The sequence below is a fragment of the Mastigoproctus giganteus genome, chromosome 7 (assembly GCF_048544385.1).
Source record: "Mastigoproctus giganteus isolate SK-2022 chromosome 7, ASM4854438v1, whole genome shotgun sequence".
NCBI lineage: Eukaryota > Metazoa > Arthropoda > Arachnida > Uropygi > Thelyphonidae > Mastigoproctus > Mastigoproctus giganteus.
Window position 1 is genome coordinate 97,984,222 of NC_143581.1, and position 23,920 is coordinate 98,008,141.

Below are 23,920 nucleotides of genomic sequence, written 5' to 3' on the forward strand. Positions count from 1 at the left end.
AGATAGTGGTGAAGGAAACGAATGAAAACATGGTCTTGGAACTTTTTTTTTTGCAGAGGAAGATATGGACACTGTACAAACTTACTTTTCCAAAAAGGATAAATCCAAGACTGAGAAAATAAAGCCTCAGAAGCCCACAGATGAACCCAGCAAATCTAAATAATGCTCACATTCAAATTTCTGCAGTGAGACTGCCATGATTCCCATCAAAATAGTGAAGACATCAAGGCTCTCCTGCCTAAGTATGAGCCAACTTTCTGCTGCATATTTAAAGGCAAATGAGGAACCTCACATGCGTATCTGCACTATCATTCAGAAAGGCAGAGCTGGGATGGGTCTGCCTATGGAGGAGTTATTGTCCTTGTGGGTAACCATACACCCTTTCAGCTTATGTCACTGACCACTAACATAGTGGCTGTAGTGATTTGTCTCACAGTAAGGTTTCTTTTATCTGCTAAGTCTATTTACCACATGGAATGATATCCCCTGGGAGATCTTGATGATCTCATTAAGCAATTTCAGTCCCCTTATCTATTACTAGGGAATTTCAGTGGACATAGTATCTGTGGTGTAGCGCTGACATCAGTGGTGCATAAATGCAGTCTCTAATACCTTTTTCACATGTCTACCCCATACATTTCTTGCTATTAATCTTTCCTTCTACTCCACTCCCCTCCTCTCTCTGCGGACATGAGAGGTTAAAGAAAACCTTCACAGTAGCGATCATTTCCCCATGATATCCACTATTTGCAATAAGCGATCACACTACCCATTTAGGATATCACAGTGGAAAATCACCTGGAATGCCTTCAAGCATCTGGCAACATTTAATATCACCACAATCAACCAGGAGCCAATTAATGATGCAGTTAAGTACATTACAGAAAGAAAATATTGTTTAAGCATCAGCAGTTGCAATTCTGAAGAAATCATCTTGGTTTCTACCATTTCCAAAACCAAGGTGTAATGCACAGTAGCAAGAAAAACACAAAATACAAGGTGTGGGGAATATTTTTGTCAATATTCTACTACAAAAAATCTAATAGCCTTCAAATGTGCCCATGCCAAAGAATGTTACATTAGATTTCAGAGCCAGAAAGAATTTTGGATCCACTTCACATCTTCCATCAACCGGGTGGTGAAAACAAAAATTGTCTGGGAGAAAGTCTAGAGAATGAAAGGCAAATAAACATCACAACCTTTTTGTCAATCCTAGATCAGAATGGATCTGTAGTTATGGACACTGGTGGAGTCCATTGCTAAAGTATCTGGCCAAACATCTTACCTCCCAGAGTTTCTGGTCCTCAAGCAGAAAACTGAAAACAGCAATATAAGCTGTCCTCAAAATGGCTCGTGATGCCTACAATCACCTTTTACACAATGGGAACTGAAAGCAGCACACACTCTTTCTGTCCCATAATGAGTGCCATTAGGTCAGACAATATCCATTATGAGATGATTAAACATTAAATGTCTGGGTCTGTGGATTGTCTGCTCTCCCGCTACAATGGAATCTATCTCTAAGAGCAATTTTCAGACTGCTGGCACAATGCAATCATACTTGCTTTTCTCAAACCAGGATAGGATCCGAAAATACTGAAAATTTTTATCCTATAGCTCTGACCACCTGCCTGTGCAAGGTCTTAGAAAGAATAGTCAGTGCTTGACTCATGGTATTTAGAAGCCAACTACCTCTACCATTTCCAAAACCAAGGACTCTGTTCCAGGACACAGTGTGGCTTCTGAAGAAACAGGCCAACACTTGATCTTTTAATCCAACTGTTTTCCTGGAATAAAAACACCAGATATTGGTTTTATTATTATTATTAGCCATATATGGTGCAAAGGAAGCCTGCACCAGCCAAAAAAAAAAAAAAAAAAAATTCTGAATTACCCAGAGAGAGAGAGAGAGAGAGAGAGAGAGAGAACACACAAGGGTCATCATCATCATATTTACACTCATTGGAGCGTTCCCTGAGCAAAGGCTCAACAACGCGATTTTAGCTACTTTCGACCTATTTAGCCTTCCTAACGGCAAGAACTCGTCTTACCGCCAGGAAGTTTACCATCCCTAGCCCTGTGGAGGCAGGTCGCTACTATCCTTATTAACACAACGTTGTAGCTCTATGTTTATAGAATTCTGATTGCTTTGATCTTACCCACAATCAAGAAAACTCTTCAATTTAGAAGTCTAAAGAGTGTTATTTACATCAGTTTAGAAGTCAAACAATATTATATACATAATATACAAACAAAATAGCAACTTCAAGCAGTCGCAACACAAAACTAACATCTGCAAGCATGCGGAAAAAATGAACCTACTTTGGTTCAAGTAGTGCCCTGAGCACTACGAATAGTATTTACAACTTTCAGATATGTCAAGAAAACTTTATATACAATTTCAGATTCAAAAAGCTGCTGCAACTCATGGGGAGAGGAAATCCCTAATTGGCTAAGAAGCCTTTGCCTTGGGATGTCGTATAATCGACATTGAAAAACTACATGTTGACTATCTCCCTGCAGCTACAGTGATCGCTGTCCGCAATGCCAAGTTGAAGTAGTCGTTGTTTAAGTCTGTGTCCTGTAACAACCATAGCTTGAAAGACTCCAAGCTTAGGCCACCTTTGGATCTGTTCCAACCTTGAAATATCGGGCAGCATTTCGAACGTCACTCTATCCTTGGAGGACGTCGTGCAGCGCTCTTGCCAGAGCTGAAGGACCTCTTGCGAAATTCTCTTGCCTTCCACTTTCAGGTCAAGTCTGCTATAGATTCTACTCTCATCGGGGCAGCAATGAACACCCATCAATTCCGTGGGCAAGTTATTCTTGGTTCGATATCTAAGGAGTCGCTCAAGAACCATCAAATCAACTGGCACTGCACCAGCGATTATCTGGAGAGCCTCTGTGGAGACAGTGCGGCAAGCTCTCGTCACACAAAGCAGCGCGAAACGCTGAGCTGCAAACGAATGTTGTTTCACGAGGCATCTGTCAATGGCCTGACCCCAGGCTCCACAGGCATAGGTAACGATGGGAATAAAGAGACACTTGTACAGGACATCAAGGTTTTGTCCTTTGATTCCCCAATCAGTATGGGTGATTCTTCTCAATTTCCCATAGAGCTTTTTAATTTCATCTCTCAGGTACTTCGCCTGAGGGATAAAGCTCAGTCTTTGGTCAAGATTGACTCCCAGATATTTGACCACTGGAGCAAAACTCAAAGAGAGCCCACCAAGGCTTACTGTGGGATGTCTATTGGGACTGAACTGTCCTTTTAGCATCATGCACTGCAACTTTGTCGTCGATATCATTAGCTTGTGAATCAAAGCCCAAGTCTGTATCTTGTCCAAAACCCAACTGGCCTTTTGTTCCAGCTCTATCTGGGCATTACCGCACACCAGTACGGCAACATCGTCTGCGTAAGTTACAATCTCAACTCCAACCCAGTCTTGGTTTAATAACTCATCCAAGACGAAGTTCCACATGAAAGGACCAATAATGGACCCCTGCGGAACCCCTCTGGAGACTGTGTGACTAACTTTCTCAAAGCGGTTAAAAACCACCACACTTTGTTCATGAAAGTAGCTACGCAGGAGATGGTAGATATCACTTGGACAGTCCACAAACCTCAATCACTCCCTTGAAATCTAGGAAAATGCCTAGGACATATTTGCTCTCAGAACTACGAACCAGTGTCAGGAGCTTCATCACTGCGTCCTCAGCAGAACGACCTCGTCTGAAGCCAAACTGCCGCTCAGACGCCTGGTGATTATCACTATACACTTTGTTTAATCGATTCATGAGTAGTCGTTCAAAGGTTTCTCAAGAACAGATAATAAGGCAGTGGGCCTGTAAGAGGATGGGTCAGTTCTCTCACGGTCTTCTCCTTTCAGGAGAACAATGAGTCTAGCTGCTTTCCAGTTTATTGGAAAGGCACCTTCTTCGAGGCATTGGTTGTAAAGTGACAACAGTAATTCAGGACAATGCCTGAAGAATTCTTTCAAGACTTCTGCTGAAATGTTATCAGTGCCAGGAGCTCAACGATTTCGCGCACTTTTAACTGCAAGTTCCAATTCAGCTAGAGTGAATATTTCACCAGTATTCCCAGAGCAGCCGCCCTGGTTAGCTGAACGCATTGCTGCCTGCTCCGCCGTTTCGACGTCATCGGCAGGGAAGAGTGCACGGAGAACCGTAAGCATAGTGTCACTCCAGGTCTGAGTCTCGCTCTGGCCACCAGAAACCGAGCATTGAACTTGGTCAAGTCCGACCTTATCCATGACTAACCGATACAGCAGACCCCAAGAGTTCGAATTGCCTCTATCTAAGACAAAGTCCTGCCAAGCCTTCCGCTTGCAGTCGCGAATCACCTTGACATAGTTTCTTTTTGCTGTAGCAAAATGCTCTCGGTATTCGGCAAGGTTCTGGTAAGCTGACCTTCTGGCTCTCTGAAACTTTCTGCGAGTCTGGTTAACCAGGCGTCTAAGTCTGCTTAACTCCCCGCACCACCAGGGAACAGACGTATTCCTTCCTCTCCTCATAGACGCTACACTAGCCTTCCGAAGAAGATCAGTAATTAAAGAAACTCTACGGGCTGCCGGGCCGCAACTCCAACGTTGTCTCCAGGCCAGATCGGCATTTACCTCAGTTAAGACTGACTTAAACCTCCTGCAGTTAGCAGTACTCACCACAAACCTATCCACGTCACAGTTAATAGTTCTGCGTTCAAACGGACGAATCCTACATCGTAGGACCCGGTGATCACTAGTCGACCAATCAGTCAACATGGACCACTCCGTGACTTCATTAACTAGATTGCCAGTGCAAAGCATGATGTCATTATTAGACTAGCCTTGTAGTGTAGAGAAGGTACAAGGTTGATTAGGGACATTTAGAATCTTGTCTGTTACTCAGAATACAATCTTCAAAGTGTAGTCCTCTATAGTTGGTATTAATACTACTCCAGCTAACTGACTTAGCATTGGCATCTATATTTATAATACAGATGCTTTTTCCTGCTAATACAGCACATAACTCATCTATGTACCGCAGATAGGCATGTGGCTCTTCCTGAAACTGGGCGTATATAATAACCAAGTAGACACTGCCAAACGAGCCAGTAATTTCAGCACAAACACAGTGCGTGGAGCACAACTTCTGCAACTGGGTAACCACCAGCTCTTTGTTGCAGACGACTCTCGCTGCCTGACAACCCTGATCAGTCTGAACAATCCTATAATCTAAAGAGTAACCACGAACCTTATCATTCGCAGTGTATGTCTCTTGCAAGAGGATACAGTCACATTTATCACTTCTGGAGCGTTCGGCCAACTGCAGGGCCACTGGATACGATCTCTGGCCATTAATCTGGATAATACTGAACCCATCAGTAATAGTTGTTATAGGCGTACTACCCATAAACAACTTTTTTCTTTATTTGTTCAAGGTAGCTCTTGAAGATTGGACAGTCTCTACTACGAACAGAATGGTCAGAGGCGTTACCACGTTTCTTACAGTTAATACAAGTCGGCTTTTCTGCTGCCTTAGGACACTCCTTGAGAATATGGCCTTCTCCAGCACAATGCGCACACACAGCCTTGAACTTACAGTTCTTTGCTAAGTGCCCGAAGGCAAGACACTTGAAACATTTCACAGTGAAGTGAATATCACGGACCTTATACGACGACCAGTGCAGGAACGCTATTCCTTTATCGATCAAGATATTCCTCAGGTCTGCGGGAACCTCTATGATCCAATTCTTGGTGTCCCTATTGGCAACCTTTGCCATGGACCGAATGATAGTACTCTGCTGGAAATGATCTTTGCTTACACCATACGAACTGAGGTTTCTTTCATACAGCTCAGAAAGGAAAGCTTGCTTGACGTCTGAATCTACATTGTAGATAATAAGACGATTACCTGGTTTCTTTGGAACCTCGGTCTTTAAGCCTCTCGCTTTTATCGTCTCACAGTTCAGAACTTTTTGAGCGTCAGCTTGGCTGACAACCTCCAGCACAACTCTGGTATCTTTGATAGTTCTCATGCGTCGAACGTTTACAGACTTGAGAACACACAAGGGTCAGAAGTAGAAAGGAATCACCAAGAAAGAGAGGAATGGTGATATCCAGCTCAGGACCCTGGGTGTGCCAAGCCCATACCAGATGTGAGCCCCTTGATATGACCCCTTGACGTGGGCACCTGTACGTGGTGAGGGGACCTCCCAGTGACGCTGCTGGACTTCCAGACAAGCATCACTGGGATCTAACGCCCATACCTTGGTTCCAGGGTTACGTCTTTGGAATCCAGCGTGTGCAGCTGTGCGCTGTGACCCGTGGAATTCGGAAAGGGGGATCCTGGTGGTTGAGGGGCCCAGCCTTAATACACCACTTTGGCCCCTGCTTCGACAAGATGGGTGGTCCCGGACCGGCCCGACTGGGATCAATCGGCGGGTGGTTCTTACTGCTAGGGTCAACTGTGTTCCAGTAAGTCTCCCTCCCTTTGGTCCTGGGACGGGATCAAGGCTTATTGGAAACGTGGGTATGGTGCCTCTAAGCTAACTTGGCATCCCATTCGTGTTCGCAGTACATGCTAGTTCACGAGTAGTCACCCCCTTGTAGGGCTCTGTGGTGGGTGAGGTACTTAGGGCATCGGAAATTTTTATCTTACTCCTATGAGTAATTTTAAATCCTTCTTCTTCTGGGGCCCCAACAAGGCCCCTACCTAACCGAGATCATGACACAGAAAACACCTCTGCAAAAAGAGCCAAGACTGAGGATACACCACCACCACCACCACAATCAGTGACACCGCTTTTCCCTCATTCTCCATTCCACCGGAGAGTAGTCAATTGGAAAGATGTCACCCTTCTTTATCCATAAAGGATTAGAGGGGTTGGCAGGGTCACCTAAATCTGTAAAAAGACTGTGTTCTGGCAACCTTTTGGTCGAAGCTTCTTCCACAAAACAAGCGGAAAAAATCATAAAGTCTACATCCATAATGGGAGTACCTATCATCGTAACCCCCCCCCAGAAAACTCTGAATTCTTCATGTGGTGTTATATCAGAGTGGGACCTTCTTCATGTTTCTGAAGAAGAGATCTGCTCAGAATTAAAAGACCAAGGAGTGACAGCTGTTAAGAGAATATTGATATGCAAGGATGGGAATCACGTCCCTACCCGAGTTCTTATCCTCACGTTCAACGCCCCATGGCCTCCAAGTTCCATCAAGGCAGGCTATCTAAACTGTCCAGTGAGGATTTATATCCCAAATCCACTGCGGTGTTTTAGATGCCAAAAATACGGCCACTCACAAACATCTTGTCGTGGTAACCCTGCCTGTGCTCGATGTGGTGTTAAAGACCACGAGAGCAAGGAATGTTCATCTCCAAAACTGATCTGTGTCAACTGCCAAGGAGAGCACCCCTCTTACTCTAGAGCATGCCAGCGGTGGAAGGATGAAAAAGAAATACAAAAACTGAAAACAGAGCTGAATATCTCCTATCCAGAGGCCAGAAAACGTATCCAACCAATAAATAGCGGGAAACCTTCATATGCCCAGAAGGTTTCTGCTAAGTGCACTGTCGGGACACAAACTGAGAGGACTGTACCACCAAGAGACTCATTCACTCCGATTGCACGCTATTTATTGAGTTCACAAAAGCCCACCAAAAAAACACAGTCAGCTGCCACTCCTATACCTGTACCTCCTAGTGCTCCACCACTACCAAAACCAAGTGGTAAAGAAAAGCTAAAAAGTTCGGAAGAGCCACCCGTAACACCAGAAATAATGGATGTAGAGAATAAGGCGGTACCGGATGAATCAGTCTTGGAACTCTTTGCAGAGGAAGAAATAGACACGGGACAGCGTCCATTCTTCCCCAAAAAAGATAAATCCAAGACTGACAAAAGTAAGCCCTCAGCACCTTGGGAGCCGGCTGACGGACCCACCAAGCCAAAATAATGGCAAAATTCCTACAATGGAATTGTCGTGGATTCCAGTGAAATACAGATGACATCAAGGCCCTCCTGCAAAAGCACGAGCCAGTTTGTTTTTGCTTTCAGGAGACGTATCTAAAGGCAAATGATAACCCCACCATGCATAATATAACACTTTTTCGTAAGGACAGAATTGCAGATAGTCCTGCTATAGAGGCTGTTGCAATTCGCCTTACAGTGGGATTTTTATTAACGGTCTGCTCTATTTATTTGCCACCTGGGACTGACATCTCCCAGGAAGACCTTGATGATCTTGTAATGCAGTTGCCTCCCCCTTTCTTACTTATCCGGGATTTTAATGGACATAACACCCTGTGGGGTAGTGCTAACATTAATGGAAGGGAAGGAGTTATAGAGCGTATGCTAAATGACAATGACCTTTCCCTTCTAAATACTGGAACAAACACCTTCTTCCACATGCCTACCCGTACTTTTTCTGCCATTGATCTCTCTATCTGCTCCTCTTCTCTACTCCCTTCTTTCATTTGGGAAGTGGATGAGAATGCATACAGAAATGATCACTTCCCTGTGATAACCTCGTTACACAGTGTGAGACCATCTCTTCCTTTCAGGTTACCATGGTGGAAGATTGATCAGGCTGACTGTCCTGCCTTCCAACAGGCAAATTTTGACTTCAATAGTCAGTCAGGAGCCTATCAATGATGCAGTAACGTACATCACAGAAATCATTGTCCAAGCAGCTGCGAATGCTGTTCCAAAAACATCCACCCGGTTTCCACCTTTTCTCAAACCTTGGTGGAATTCACAATGCACAGCAGCAAAAAAGGCTCAAAACAAAGTGTGGGGGGATATTTCTCAGATATTCTACCATGACCAATCTTATAGCCTTTAAACGCGCATGAGCCAAAGCACGCTACATCCGTCGTCAGAGTCAAAAGGAATCGTTGATCCGTTTTACTTCATCAATTACTCAGTCCACTAGTACTAAGTTGGTCTGGGATAAAATCCGGAAAATGAAGGGAAAAATATACATCCCACCCTTCGTCAATCCTAGAATATAATGGATGCGCTATTGCAGAGCCAACTGCAATAGCCAGTTCTCTTGAGGAAACATTCTCTAACATCTCTGCAGCATCTTCATATTCCCCAGAGTTCCTGGTCCTGAAACATAAAATCGAAAAACAGGCACTTAATTTTAAGTCTAAGAGCCTTTATCCCTACAACGGGGCATTCACTATAGAGGAACTGAAAAGAGCCCTCACTCTTTCCAAAGCAAGTGCCAAGTGCTGTTGGACCAGATGGCATCCATTATGAAATGATTAAGCATCTTTCACCAAAATCTATGAATTGTCTGCTCCTTCTATATAACAGAATCTTCATTGAAGGGCAGTTTCCAGATTCCTGGCACAAGGCAATTGTTCTTGCCTTTGCTAAGCCAGGAAAGGATCCAAAAGTCACTACTAATTACCGTCCTATTGCTCTGACTAGCTGTATGTGCAAAATTCTGGAGAGAATGGTTAATTTTCGTTTAATATAGTATTTAGAGTCAAATGACCTTCTCTCCACCATCCAGTGCGGCTTCCGAAGGAACCGGTCCACTTTGGACCATCTTATTAGACTGGAAACATCCATCCGGGTTTCCTAAAACGCGAACACTTGATGTCATTGTTCTTTGACATGGAGAAAGTGTATGACACAACTTGAAGATTTGGCATCTTAAAAGATCTGCATAGCCTTGGTCTTAGAGGGCATATCCTCATTTTTATTAAAAACTTTCTAGCCAATCGATCTTTCCAAGTTCGTGTGGGTTCCTCACTCTCTCGTGTCTTTAGCCAAGACGAGGGAGTACCACAGGGATCAGTTTTAAGTGTCATGCATTTCGCTATCAAAGTCAATTCCATCACAGAACAACTTCCTCCAACTGTAAACAGTGCCCTCTATGTTGATGACTTTAGCATATTTTGTCAGTCATGCAACATGAGGGTTATTGAAAGACAACTGCAAAAAGCCATTGATCACCTTAATTCTTGGGCACTTGCTAACGGCTTCAGGTTCTCGCCGGAGAAGACCGTTTGCGTACATTTTTGTCGTAAGTGTAATCTTCATCCTGAACCTGAATTAAGGCTCGGACAAAATGCTATTCCAGTAGCAGCGGACACAAAATTCTTGGGACTCGAATTTAATAAAAAGCTGACCTTTCTGGATCACATCCGTCAACTCCGCACAAAGTGTACAAGAGATCTGAATATTCTGCGCTCTCTTTCCTCTACATCTTGGGGTGCGGATCGATGCACCCTATTACGCATCTACCGTGCACTTGTACAATCCAGACTAGATTACGGGTCCCTGGTATACAATTCGGCCAGAGACAGTGTACTTCGATGGCTGGATCCTGTCCATCATCAGGCTCTCCGTATCTCTATTGGAGCATATCGAACATCTCCTGTCCAGAGCTTATACGTCGAAGCAAACGAACCGCCCTTATCGCTTCAACGTAAGCAGTTGTCTCTAAAGTACGCTTTAAAACTGAAATCCCTGCCAGACCATCCCACATGGCCATTCGTTTTTGAGCCACGATGGGAAAATTTGTACAACACCCGTAAGACTGCCAATCGTCCTTTTGGTATTCGTCTCCAAGAGCTACTCAAAGAACTTAATATCAAGGTAGACAGGGTTGCCCAAACACCAAAGCAACCCCTTCTACCCTGGCATGCTCATGTTCCAACATGTGACTTCTCCCTTAGAAATTGGGGAAAAGTCGGACACTCCATCTGTCTACCTGCAGCTTCATTTTATACCGAACTGAACATTCTGACTTTGTGCCAGTTTACACAGACGGTTTGAAGTTCGGAGCAGATTCCCTCTGAATACAGCATATTTACTGCAGAGCTGCACGCTATAGAGTTAGCCTTGGATCACATTAATAAATGCCAATACCAACAGTTCATTTTATATTCCAACTCTCTCAGCGTGTTTACAGGCTTTAATAACTGTGAGATATAATTCTCATCCAGTTCTGTCTAGCATTCAGCAGAAGATTCACTTCCTCCATGAACGTGAATATGATATCCGCTTCTGCTGGATTCCCAGCCACATTGGGATTAGGGGAATTGATTTGGCTGACACCGCAGCCAAATCAACAATTCCCAATAATAATTGCTGCCTGTCCCCTATACAGACTGCCTGTCCCCTATATAGTCTGTCCCCCTATACAGACTACAGGCAAATAATACACCAGAATTTATTTGTAGTCTGTCTATTCCACGAATCCTGCCATTGGGCAGGATTCGTGGAATAGACAGACTACAAATATAATTCGTGAATAGACAGACTACAGTCCAGATTTTAGCAATATCTGTTTTACCGCTTTTAATCATCTGACTGAGCCGTATACACTCAGTCAGATTTTATCCGACAATGACCATGTGTCTGCTATTTTTAGCTATTTTAAATCAATAAAGGTTTTTACTTGTATTTAAAATTTACATGTTATTGTTATTTCTTTATTGATTTATCTTTTCTACATTTTATACCTTTGTTATTTTATACGTTGACATGTTGACCTAAGTAATTAGATCAGTGAAAGTTTAAATTTTTTATATATCACCTAGTTTTGGCGCATTATAGCCTTAGTTGCTAATGTGCCAATAAAACCCAAAAACCAACCAACCCCTTGATATGAAGAAAAAGCTTATCTTATGACACTGCTTTAGATTCATAATTTTAAAAGATATTTGCATCTTTGGCCTTATATCTTACTCTTTTTATTAAGAACTTTCTCTCAAATCAGTCATTCCAAATTCATGTAGGATCTACTCTCTCTCTCGGGCGGTGCCTCCATAGCCAGGTGGGCAGGAGCAGCAGTGCGTAGCACACGCTTCTTGATTAGACCGGGGTTCGAGCCTGTGACCACCAAATACGGAGGATGCGGAAAGGTCAGGGAATGACCACCGCATATCCCCGGAGCAATATGGCCTTAGTTGCTAATGCTCCTAAAAACCAAACAGCAAACAGCTCTCTCTCTCTCTCTCTCTCTCTCCCCCCCCCCCAGTGGTAACTAACAAACTAAATGAATATTTTGCATCGACATTCACACATGAGGAGTTATTCAGCGAGGGGAATACCAGAGGTGTATTCAACTCTGGCAGTAAGCTAGAGAATATTGTAATAACTGAGAGTAAAGTGGAAGAGAAATTGTTGAAGATAAATGCAAGAAAGGCACCTGGTGTGGATGGGATCTATCCAGTTATATTAAAGGAGGCAGCAAAGGAAGTAAGCAAACCCTTAGCCATAATTGCGAGAGCTTCCTTGGACTCAGGGGAGGTACCCACAGACTGGAGATGTGCAAATGTGACCCCAATTCACAAAGGAGGATCAAAGGCTGACACAAGTAATTATAGACCTGTGAGTTTAACTTCTGTTCCAGGAAAATTAATGGAGGCACTGGTTAAATAAGCACTGCAGGATCATCTAGACAAGACTTCAGTTATAGCTCGGACACAGCATGGTATTGTTAAAGGGAAGTCTTGCCTGACCGATTTGATTGGATACTATGATGCAATCACAAAAGAACTGGATGCAGGGAATAACTTTGATATTATATACTTGGATCTTAGAAAGGCTTTTGATACTGTTGCACATGGAAGACTGCTGCACAAATTGGAGCAGTGTGGCATTGGAAGCAAATAGCTGCTATGGATAAAGGGGTGGTTGAGGGGGAGAAGACAGAGCGGTAATCAATGGACACCGCTCATCGTGGACTAATGTTATTAGTGGAGTCCCTCAGGGTTCAGTGTTGGGTCCATTATTGTTTTCTGTATTTATAAATGATATTGATGATGGTATATCAAGCTTAATGTCCAAGTCTGCAGGTGATACGAAGGTTGGCAGTGTTGTCAAGGACACTACTGACACAATGCTGCTGCAACAAGATCTGGAAAGGTTGAGCAGATGGTCTGAGAGGTGGCAAATGAAGTTTAATATTGACAAATGTAAAGTACTACATATAGGAAACAGCAACCCCCCCCCCCCAGAGCAACGTATCAACTCTGTGGTACTACACTGACAGTGGTAGAGAATGGAAGGGACCTGGGGGTAGTTGTGCAGGCAGATATGAAGTTCTCTGAGCAGTGCAGACAGGCTGCAAGAGTAGCTCATGGTGTATTGTCAATAATATATAGGAATTTTTCTAGGAGGGATAAGGAGGTGATTATTCCGTTGTATAAGGCAATGGTCAGGCCACACCTAGAGTACTGTATACAGGTCTGGAGGCCTTATTTCAAGAAGGAAGTAGAGCTGCTGGAATGAGTACAGATAAGGGCAACAAGATTAGTGAATGGAACAAAGGGGTGCTCTTACGAAGAAAGGCTTAAGTTTTGTAAATTAGTGTCTAGGGACTAGGCACCAGCGAGGTGATCTGATAGAGGTGTATAAAGCCTTGAATGGTTTGAGCATGCTCAATGCTGATGGGATTCTTCCTCTTGGTCAGAATAATCACCTGAGAGAGCATAAATTCAAATTGAGGAAAGACAGATGTAGGATAGACGTGCGGAAATTTGCTTTTAGCCAGCGGGTGGTTGGTTGGTGGAACAGACTTCCATCCCTTGTTGTGGAAGTTGATAGCCTAAATAAGTATAAGGCTCAGCTGGACAGGTATTTCGAACAAACAGAGGGATGAATTGGAAGTGGTTTTTTTTTTTTTTTTTTTTTTTTGGCTGATGCTGCATAAACTTGCTTTCTTGCATCAAATGCCTCTACTAATAGGATCAATCCTGTGTGTAATGCTTTTTTGCTATCAAAGTTAATTCTGTTATTGATGAACTTTCTCCAACCATAAACAGTGCCCTCTTTGTTGATGACTTTAGCAAAGGCAGTTTCAGCATGCCATTGACCATGTCAACCCTTGGGCAATAGCTAATATGTTAAGGATTTCATCCGAGAAATCTTTATTCATCCACTTTTGTTGAAAGCGGAACCTTCATCCTGAACTGGAATTAAAGCTTGGACAGAACATCATCCCAGTAGCACCTGAAACAAAATTCTTGGGGCTTATATTAAATAAAAGGCTGACATTTTTACAATACATCTGTCAACTTTGAAGAAAATGCACAAATGGTCCGTACGTGTTACAGGCTATATCCTCTGTATTCCTGTCAGAGATTGTTGCATGTTAATTGAAATCTTTTAAAACCCTTTCAGATCTTCAAACCTTCTCATTCTAAATTGGATTAATGGGTCCCAGGTGTATTCATTAGCTACAAAAAGTGTACTACAATGGCTTGACCCAATCCACCATCAGGCTGTTTGTATTGCTACTGGAAACGTTCTGAACATCTGTCTAGAGTCTATATGCTGAAGCAGCTGAACCATCTTTGGTTATTCAATGAAAGGACTTATCATTACAGAACACCTTTAAACTAAGATCCCTGCTGGACCATCCCATGGGCATCTGTTTTTTTAACCATGTCAATGTGTAATTGGGGAACCCTTCTGTAACAGCTGCAGGACTAGCAATCGTCCCTTTGGTATTCATATCCAAGATTTATTAAGAGAAGTGAACATCTCTGTAGATAATGTGGTTGAGTAATCAAGGCAATCACTTCCAACCTCACATGCTCGAATACCATCATGCAACTTCTCTATTAAAAACTGGAGAAAGGCCAGCACTCCAAATTCTGTTTGCCCACTCTGCTGAACACTGAGCTGAATACTCTGACTTCTTGCTTGTCTTCACTGATAGCTTGAGGTCAGAGTCATCTGCTGCCATCTTCCCAGATAACTATATCTGAGAAGATTTCTGACAAATGTAGCCCATACTCAGCAGAGTTGTATTCTGTAGAATTAGCCTGGGTCACATTAAAATCCACAGTTACCAAAGTCTATGATGTATACAGACTTTTTAAAATTAACCACAGGCTTTATTGGGGAAGAGATATAATCCTCACCTGTTCCTGACCTGGGTCCAGCAAATGTTATATTCTCTTTCTGAATGTTCGTGTGACATTCATTTCTGCTGGATCCAAAGCTACATTGGGATCATGGTTAGCAAACTGGCTGACGTTGCAGCCAGCTCACCACAACCCCAGAACAACTGTAGCATAGTCTGTACAGTGGACTGTTTGTCCCCTATGCAGACTACAGGTAAGTAGTATGCAATTGATTACTTTCCCAGTGGCACTAATCTTGGCATGAACAGGTCACGAACAAGCTGTATCAAATAAAACCTGTAATCAAATAATGGCAGTCTGTCTGTGCAGGAACTGTAGAGAGGAAGTTATTCTTGCTTGCCTCTGCATAGGATATAGTCATCTTAGGCATTCATTCATTCCTGCTGAGGGCAGAGTTTTTTTTTTTTTTATTTCCATCTATACAAGTATCCACATTTATAGACACAAATGTGTTTTATACTTTACTGTTTTAGTTATCTGACTAAGGTGCTCAGTCAGTGGCTTAGTCAACATCATTAAACCTTTTAACTCTTATTTAAAATGTACCTTTTGTGCCTTTTTTACATATTTTATTTAAACATTTTGACACTGAAATGTTAAGCATTGTCTTTTATATGGCCTGGTTTTGGCACATGCTAGTTTTGAATTTTATTGGTGCACTAATTGCTAGTGCACCAATAAAATCCAAACCAATGGACTTATGTAGGGAAGTAGTGTTTATAGCATAGACTTCTATGCTTATATTAACAGTACAAGGAAAGGTTTGAATCTCATTGGGACATGTGATGTTAGTGGGTTAACTCTTGATCCTGCTCAGGTTGCTGACAGATTGAATAGGAATTTTTCACCTACATTTACACATGAGAAATTCTTTTGGGAAAGGGATGCCATAAGTTTATCACTCTAATGGGGAGCTAAATAAGTTTGTGATAACTGAAAGAGAAATTGTTGAAGCTAAGCATAAAAAAGGCACCTGGGGTGGATGGAATTGGTCCAGTTATATTAAAGGAGGCAGCAAACCCTTAGCCGTAATTATGAGAGCATTTTTGGATTCAGGAGATAAGTGAATATCTCCTATGGACTGGAGTTATGTGAATATATAAATAAATAAATAAATTTTCTGTTTATACTCTTGGATGACCAAACGGTCAGAGGAGTTCACAAGATAGACAGAATACAAGAAACAACACTGTATTCGGTAGTCATGGACTTGAACCCCGGTCACTCAAGGCACTTGTACTTATGCACCCGCACGCCTGACAACTAGGCTATGGCAGCCTTTATATCCCAGATTCACAAAGGGAAATCAAAAGGTGACATGAATAATTGCAGACCTGTTAGCTTAATGTCTATTCCTGGGAAAAATAATGGAGTCACGGGTTAAAGAAGTAGTAGTAGTAGTGGCATGTGATGCAAAAAAGCAAGTGTATGAGCTTATGTAGCATCAGCCAAAAAAAAAAAAAAAATCACACCATTGCCTCCAAATGCCTGTCCAGTTCCTCCTTAAATTTATTCAACCTATCAACTTCCACAACGACAGATGGAAGTTTATTCCAGCAATTAACCACCCGCTGGCTAAAGGCAAATTTCCGCACATCTATTCTACATCTGTCCTTTCTTAATTTGAATTTATGCCCCCTTAGGTTCGTAATCTGAACAAGTGTAAGGATCCCATCAGAACTCAGCGTGCTCAACCCATTCAAGGCCTTATATACCTCAATCAGATCACCGCACAGGTGCCTAGTCTCCAGCCACTGCAATTTGCAGAACTTAAGCCTCTCTTGGTAAGAGGATCCCTTCATTCCTCTCACCAATCTTGTTGCCCTTCTCTGTACACGCTCAAGTAAATCTACATTCTTCCTAAAATGAGGCCTCCAGACCTGTACGCAGTACTCAAGGCTTGGCCTGACCGTTGCCTTATACAGAGGGATAATCACCTCCTTTTCCCTGCTAGCAAAATTCCTATGTATCATTGACAAAACCCCATGACCTGCCCTGGCAGCCTGTCTGCATTGCTCAGAAAACTTCATATCTGACTGCACAATTACTCCCAGGTCTTTTTCATTTTCTACCACCTTAAGTGTAGTACCACACAGCTACGTTTCTCTGGGGTTACTTCTACCCATATGCAGTACTTTGCATTTATCAAGGTCAAGGTTAAACTTCAGTTGCCACTTCTTAGCCCATCTGCCCAAATTATCTAGATCCTGTTGCAGTAGCACACTGCCATCACTGTCATTAACAACCCTGCCAACCTTTGTATCATCTGCAAACTTTGACATTAAGCCTGATATACCTTCAACCTTCATCAATATCATTGATAAATATACAAAACAACAGTGGACCTAACACCGAACCCTGTGGGACTCCACTAATAATATTAGTCCACGAAGAGCAGCACCCATTGATTACCACCCTCTGTCTTCTCCCACTTAACCATCCTTTTATCCATTGTAGCAACTTACTCTTAATACCATTCTGCTCCAATTTGTACAATAGTCTTCCATGTGCAATAGTGTCAAAAGCTTTCCTGAAATCCAAATATATGATATCAAAATTATTTTTTGCATCCAGTTCCTTTGTAACCACATCATAATATCCTATCAAATTTGTCAGACAAGACTTTCCCTTAACAGACCCATTCTGTGTCTGAATTATTGCTGCAGTCTTGTCTAGATGATCCTGCAATGCATCTTTAACCAGTGACTCCATTATTTTACCCGGAACAGAAGTTAAACTAACTGGTCTGTAATTACTCGTGTCACCCTTCGATCCCCCTTTGTGAATTGGGGATACATTTGCACATCTCCAGTCCGTGGGAACCTCCCCTGAGTCCAAGGATGCTCTCATAATTATGGCTAAGGGTTTCATTACTTCCTTTGCCACCTCCTTTAATATAACTGGATAGATCCCATCCACCCCAGGTGCTTTTCTTATGTTTAACTTCAACAATTTCTCCTCCACTTTGCTCTCAGTTATTACAAAATCATTAAGTATCCTGCTACAATTTGATAACCTTTTGCCATTTTCAAATCTTAATAATTCCTCATGTGTGAATGTAGATGCAAAATACTCATTCAGTTTGTTTGCTATCTGAGCAGGATCATCAACAGTCGAAACATCGATGTCAAGTGGACCAATCAGATTCATCCCCTTCCTTTTAGAGTTTATATAAGTAAAGAAATCCTTGCTGTTTTTCTTAGCATCTTTTGCCAAGGATTTCTCGTAATCTGCCTTCGCCTGCCTAACCTCCTTTGTCACCTGATTACAGACTAGCTTATATCTGCCATGCGCTTCTGAGTCGCTTGATAATTTATATGCATCCCATGCATTTTTCTTCTCTATTACGAGTCTCATTAGTTCATTAGATAACCATTTAGGCCTTAACCTTGAACAATATTTCTTAATAGGTATGAAACTTTTAGTAGCTTCCACGATTAATTCCTTGAACGCTTCCCACTTAGAATTTACTGTTGGTAACATCGTCTGTCGATCCCACTCTACAGAATTTAAAACTGTCGGAGAGCACTGTACTCACCTTTACGGAAGCAAAAACCCTTTCCTTTACCCCTGATGGTAATTAAATCTTTAAGTAAATCCCACATCAGTACACTGTGATCACTGCCATCTAGTGGTTCCTTATTCTGCAAATTCTTAATACACGAATGATCACTGCTGATAACCAGATGAAGAGTATTACTTTCTCTGGTTGCCTCTCGAACATGCTGCTGCAGAAAACAATCATCCAATAAATCCACAAAAGTCTGACTAGTGTGTGAGTGACCAACCCACAAGTTCCAGTCAATATCTGGGAAGTTAAAATCCCCCATTATAAGACATTCCGATTTACTAGCCCACTCTATTTCTCTGTACAATTGTTCATTGTATTCATTTGAGTCATTAGGCCTATAACACACTCCTACTCTTATTTTTGCTTTCGCAGTGCTTATGTCACACCAAACTGACTCAACAGTGCACTGTTCATCTATATCAACTGGATGCACTTCTTTTGATTTTGTTTTTCTTAATTAACAGCATAACACCCCACCTCCCTTTCTATCCTATCTATCCTTTCTGTACACATTGTACTCCCCAAATTCCAGTTCAGCATTCCTTATATCTGTGTGACACCACATCTCTGCTATCCCAACAATATCCGCCTTTGGTGTCTTGACCAACACTTCAAATTCATCAAATTTAATTACTATACTTCTAGCATTGGTATACCTGCAAGCATACATGCTCCTACTCCTATTCTTAGTTATCCTAACACATCCCATATACCCACCTATTTCAGGATGACTGCCATCCGTCCCTGAAACCCCCAACACCCCACGCTGCAGGTCGTTACTTATTCTAATAGAAGTTGTGCAAGAATCACCTTCACCTCTGCCTACGGCTACTGTTAAACTGTTAGTCCTTGTATCCCCCCAAGCTATCAGTTTTCCAACCCACCTAACACTGCCTCGATAGCATCAGCAAATATTCTTGCACCCTTTCTATTTAAGTGTATCCCATCCCTATAGAAGCAATCTCTCCTGTTAACAAGTACAGTCCAGGCTGAAAAAAATTCTACCCCTTAAGCCTTGCACATTCTTTCCAGGGCCGAATTGATTGACAAGGCTCTCATCATATACTCCCTTCTATCGTGTCTGGGCAGAATTGCAGACACTTTCAAATTCAACCCTAATTCTTGGCTTTTTTTCAACAGTGACCTGTACTTGTTAAGTAATTCTGCCGTTCTCCTACTCCTAATATCATTAGTGCCAACGTGTACAACTATATCACCTTTTGTGCCCTTAAAAGATGATATCCGCTCTACAACGTCATCAACCTTTGCCCCTGGCAGACATACCCTGGTCCTGTTCCACCTATCCTTTTTACAAAGCGTGTTTCCCGTTTCCCTGAGAATAGAGTCACCAACAACTACTAGTTCCTGTGGGAGCAGCGCATTCTGCCTTGGGGGTTGCCGCTGTGTTGCGTGATGACCAAGTGCAAGCTCTGGCATTGATGTGGGCAGCTGAGAGCCTGATGGGCCCCTCAATTTAGATCTTTCGAGGGCATCTACTCTGTCCTTCAAACTCTCATATAGGCCCATAATAACGCTGAGTTGTCGCCTGATTTCCCTACACTCCTTACATCGCGCACACACAAAGACATCCCCCATGGCAATGTCATGTTCCGTTCCAGAGAGTTCGGCAAACATTTCACAAGTTGCACATTTTTTTAGGCTGTGTTGCGTTGGAGAATCGCCCCCTCAGTTCTCCTCCGAGTCACAACACTCCTGCCACTTTGTGCCCCTTTCTTTGCTGCTCTAATTTGGGGCATGATACTTTAAATTAATAAAATCAATAAATTAAATTAATTAAATGTCAATACTACACTATCTAATAGAAACAGTGAAGCGTATTACTCTAAATTATACGTTAGAGCTACCTAACTACCTCAATTAAAAATTTGAATTCCCTACCACTATATACAAAAACAATGGCTGCAAGATTCGAACGATGTAGGACCATTTAGATACGAGCAACAAGCTTAAGTACTTTTAAAATAATTGAATATTTAGAGGAGCTATTGCCTTAACAGTTTTCATTGTGTGAATTACTTTAAATTTTCTTTGTTTTTCTGTATATGGTATTTACTGTATTGCTATTTATTAATTTTAATAGGAATACAGGCATTGGTGAAAATAGTGAACCTAGCTTACTCAGGTAAGGTTGTTTCTTTCTTTCTTTCTGACACATACTGACTCATCTTATATAAATGCATGAAATGTTATATAGAAATGGCAGATTTTGTTGGTTTTTATTATCTCTCTATTTTCTGTGATTCATTTGTATATATGTGTAATTTTCATGAAACGTGATTTAGGTTAATTCTAATTATTTTTGAGTGTGTGTGTGTGAACATACCCGAAAGGTGATATATCTATAAAAAAGATATACAAATTTTGTATAATAATGAGAAACATCCCTGCATGAGATGATCAGCCTGTGCATCCAGTTAAGTTAGAAGATAATTTTTTTCAAATACTCTGACAGCAATAATAATATTTTAAGATTTACTGCATGTGGTATTATTAAGGTGTATAAAAAAAGTGAAAAATTATTCATGTGTGGGCTGCATTATAAGCTTTCAATATTGGACTGTTGTCAGATACCCAAAAGGATCATGCACAACTTGGAAAGGTGAATGCCTAATGCATGTTTAAACTGTTGTGCAGCACAGTGGAGATTGAGCCAATCTCCAAGATTTTCAAAGCTTTTAAAAACAAAGTCATAGCCGGATGAGAGTCTAAGTACCTTCAAGTAAAACTATGATAAAGTTTTTGTAATGATACCATCCTTTTATCCACTATGCAGCAAAACACAATCAAAAATAAACAGCACACTGTTTTGGTTAGTCCTTTGAAAGAAGCCATTATTTTGCGATGTTAAAATTTTTTTAACATCTGTGGCAATTCATGTGTCAAATGCTGCCTGACTATCTACACAGTTTACGCCATGTAATGAAGCAGTAAACTGTGTAGATAACCGTGGAGAAAGGGAGAGAGCATATAAAGATAGCAAAACTGTTTTGGTTCATCTGTTTGTGCAAAAAGCTTGTCCCTCACAAGGTATTAAATGAAAGACTGCCAGATTAATTTAATTAAACAATAAAATTTGGATGATTTTACAAAAAAAAAAAAAAATCTAAAAAATAACTATTGCAACTATGAACTGAAAATTGAGATCTTCAGTGATAACAGTATCCTTTTCATTTTATTTGTAAAACTGAATGATGAATCTTGGTAAGCTGCAGTGTCATAATTGTTTTGTGAATTTTATATTTAAAAACTCTACTAAAATGGAATTCATTTTAGTAATCAGTGAGGGAAAAGAAAAAAATGAATAAGAAATCGAAAAATGGTCATGATAAAAGAGTTTAAAATTAGGGATTGGCTTAATCCACATGCATGACCGTGTTTCCAAAGGTTACTATGCAACTAAATTATAGCATACTTGATACTGTTTGAAATACTGTATTTTCTGGATCATAAAAGTCACTGGACTGTAAGGTGCACCCATGTTTTAGAAAGCAAATTTTGGATAAAAATTATTTTATCGCATATATTTGAAATGCAAATTCACAAATACTTGTTAAACAAAATGCCAGTTTAGAACAAATCATTTTTCTCATCATATAATGCATTGTCACTAGTGTCTCACTCATTATGATGTTATGGTTTGACTTTTCACTTAATGCATCATCTTCAGGGACATCAAGGGAGTTGCTGATTCCACAGTTCTTGAAGGACATGGTGTTCCATTAATGCCTACTAATTTTTCACCCATTTGTTTCACTGGGAAATGTTAGGTTACTTAATTTGTCTTGCTGTTGTTAAATCGTGATTTGGTGCCTCCATCCATTTGGTCTTCTCCTCTCACATGATTAGTTTAAATTTGTTAATTCATATATCCAATGAATTCAGTTGGATAAGACTTCCTTGAATTACAGGTAACTCTGTTTAATTTAACAGGCTATTATGTGTGATCTGAAAAGGTTACACAATAAAAGAACTGGCTGTTTTCAGAAGGCCACCTGGATGTTTTGACAATTCTGTCTCTAGTTATGGCTGAAGATAAACATACATCAGTGTGGTTTGCATAGTATACTTTGAACCATAAGATATAGGGGATTTTAGACAATGCTTTCTAGGGAAAAAATGTACACCTTGGTCTGGGAAAATATGATACATATAAATGTATCATATGCACACACAAAACAGTGCACTTTTTGTGTGTGCATATTATTGCTAATTCTGAATGAAATATAAATTGACTGTCTTATTATATTATTTTATTAAAGCATTGTTTTATGTCCCGTTTATAGATTTCCAGATAAAGTTCTGTCAAATTTATTTGCTGTGAAACTTGAACTCTGTGGACGGAAGTTTGAACTTAAGGTTAATGATGTTCGCTTTGTTGGCCACCCTACAATGTTATCTCATGCATCTAATAGAGAACAGTCCACAATACTAATGTTTAATATTGTGTTTGCATTGAAGGTATGTTCATAAAAATATATTTTCTGTGTTGTATTTTATTACTCTTAAGGTACATATTGAATTTTTTAAAATAATGAAGCTATTTAAACATTTTTCAATCAGTTACATAACTGTCAAAAAGCCTTCTTGATATCTTCATGTTTTTATTTTTGATTTAGGTTCTGTGATTGAGTTTGTTGTATCTGCCATACTTAATGTTTCTCCAAAAAACATCCTTTTAATGAGTTCTTTAGTTTATAAAAAAAATATGAATTGGAAAGTTAGGTGAATAAGGAGTACGTTGTAAGATAGTTATAAAGTATTTAGTAAGGTATTCCAAAATTTTTGCGTAATGACCAGGAATATTATTACAGTAACTCTGAATTATTCATTGCTCAGGTCTCTTCCTTCTGATTGTGTCTCTCATGTGCTTAATGATTTATGGTATAGAAAAGAACACTAATCAGCATGTGTGATTGTCAGGTGTGAATTTATTGGAGAATTAATTAATATATGTAGAAAGTATTGTTGTAGGTTTGGGAAGGATGGGGGGGGGGGTGTTAGTCTGCTGTTCTAGAGCAGCCTTGCTCTTATTTTAAGACTATAAAAATGTTAAAGGGGTGGGGATATCATATCTGATACGTAATTCTGATTTATATATAATACATGATTTTATCTAATTTGTCTACTTGATTTGATTTGAGTTGACTAGGATTTTTTGGAAATTGGTGAAATAGTTAACACTTCAACCTGCATAGATTGTAAGCTGCCATTAATTTTCTCTGATGTTTTGTGTTACATCCTTTACCACTTCTTTTGTTACTATAAAGGCAGCAGAACTGGTAAATTATGGTGACTTTATTCATATAGAGTTGTTAATTTGATTACACTTTCTTGTTTACTTATTAATATTTATTTAGCATTTAATGCTTATATGCATAAATAGAACATGAATTAGTCAACAGATATTAGTAAACATGTACTAATGATATTAA

General features: G+C 40.7%; 1 protein-coding gene across 1 annotated transcript in view; it reads left to right on the forward strand.

Moving 5' to 3' along the window:
- Nprl3 (GATOR complex protein Nprl3) overlaps positions 1-23,920 on the forward strand; it is a 425,627-nt gene that overhangs the window by 66,183 nt on the left and 335,524 nt on the right. Inside the window, exons 3-4 of the mRNA XM_090377042.1 lie at positions 20,569-20,610; positions 22,772-22,946. Coding sequence (XP_090233168.1) covers positions 20,569-20,610; positions 22,772-22,946 — 217 coding nt within the window. The remainder of the gene's footprint in view (positions 1-20,568; positions 20,611-22,771; positions 22,947-23,920) is intronic.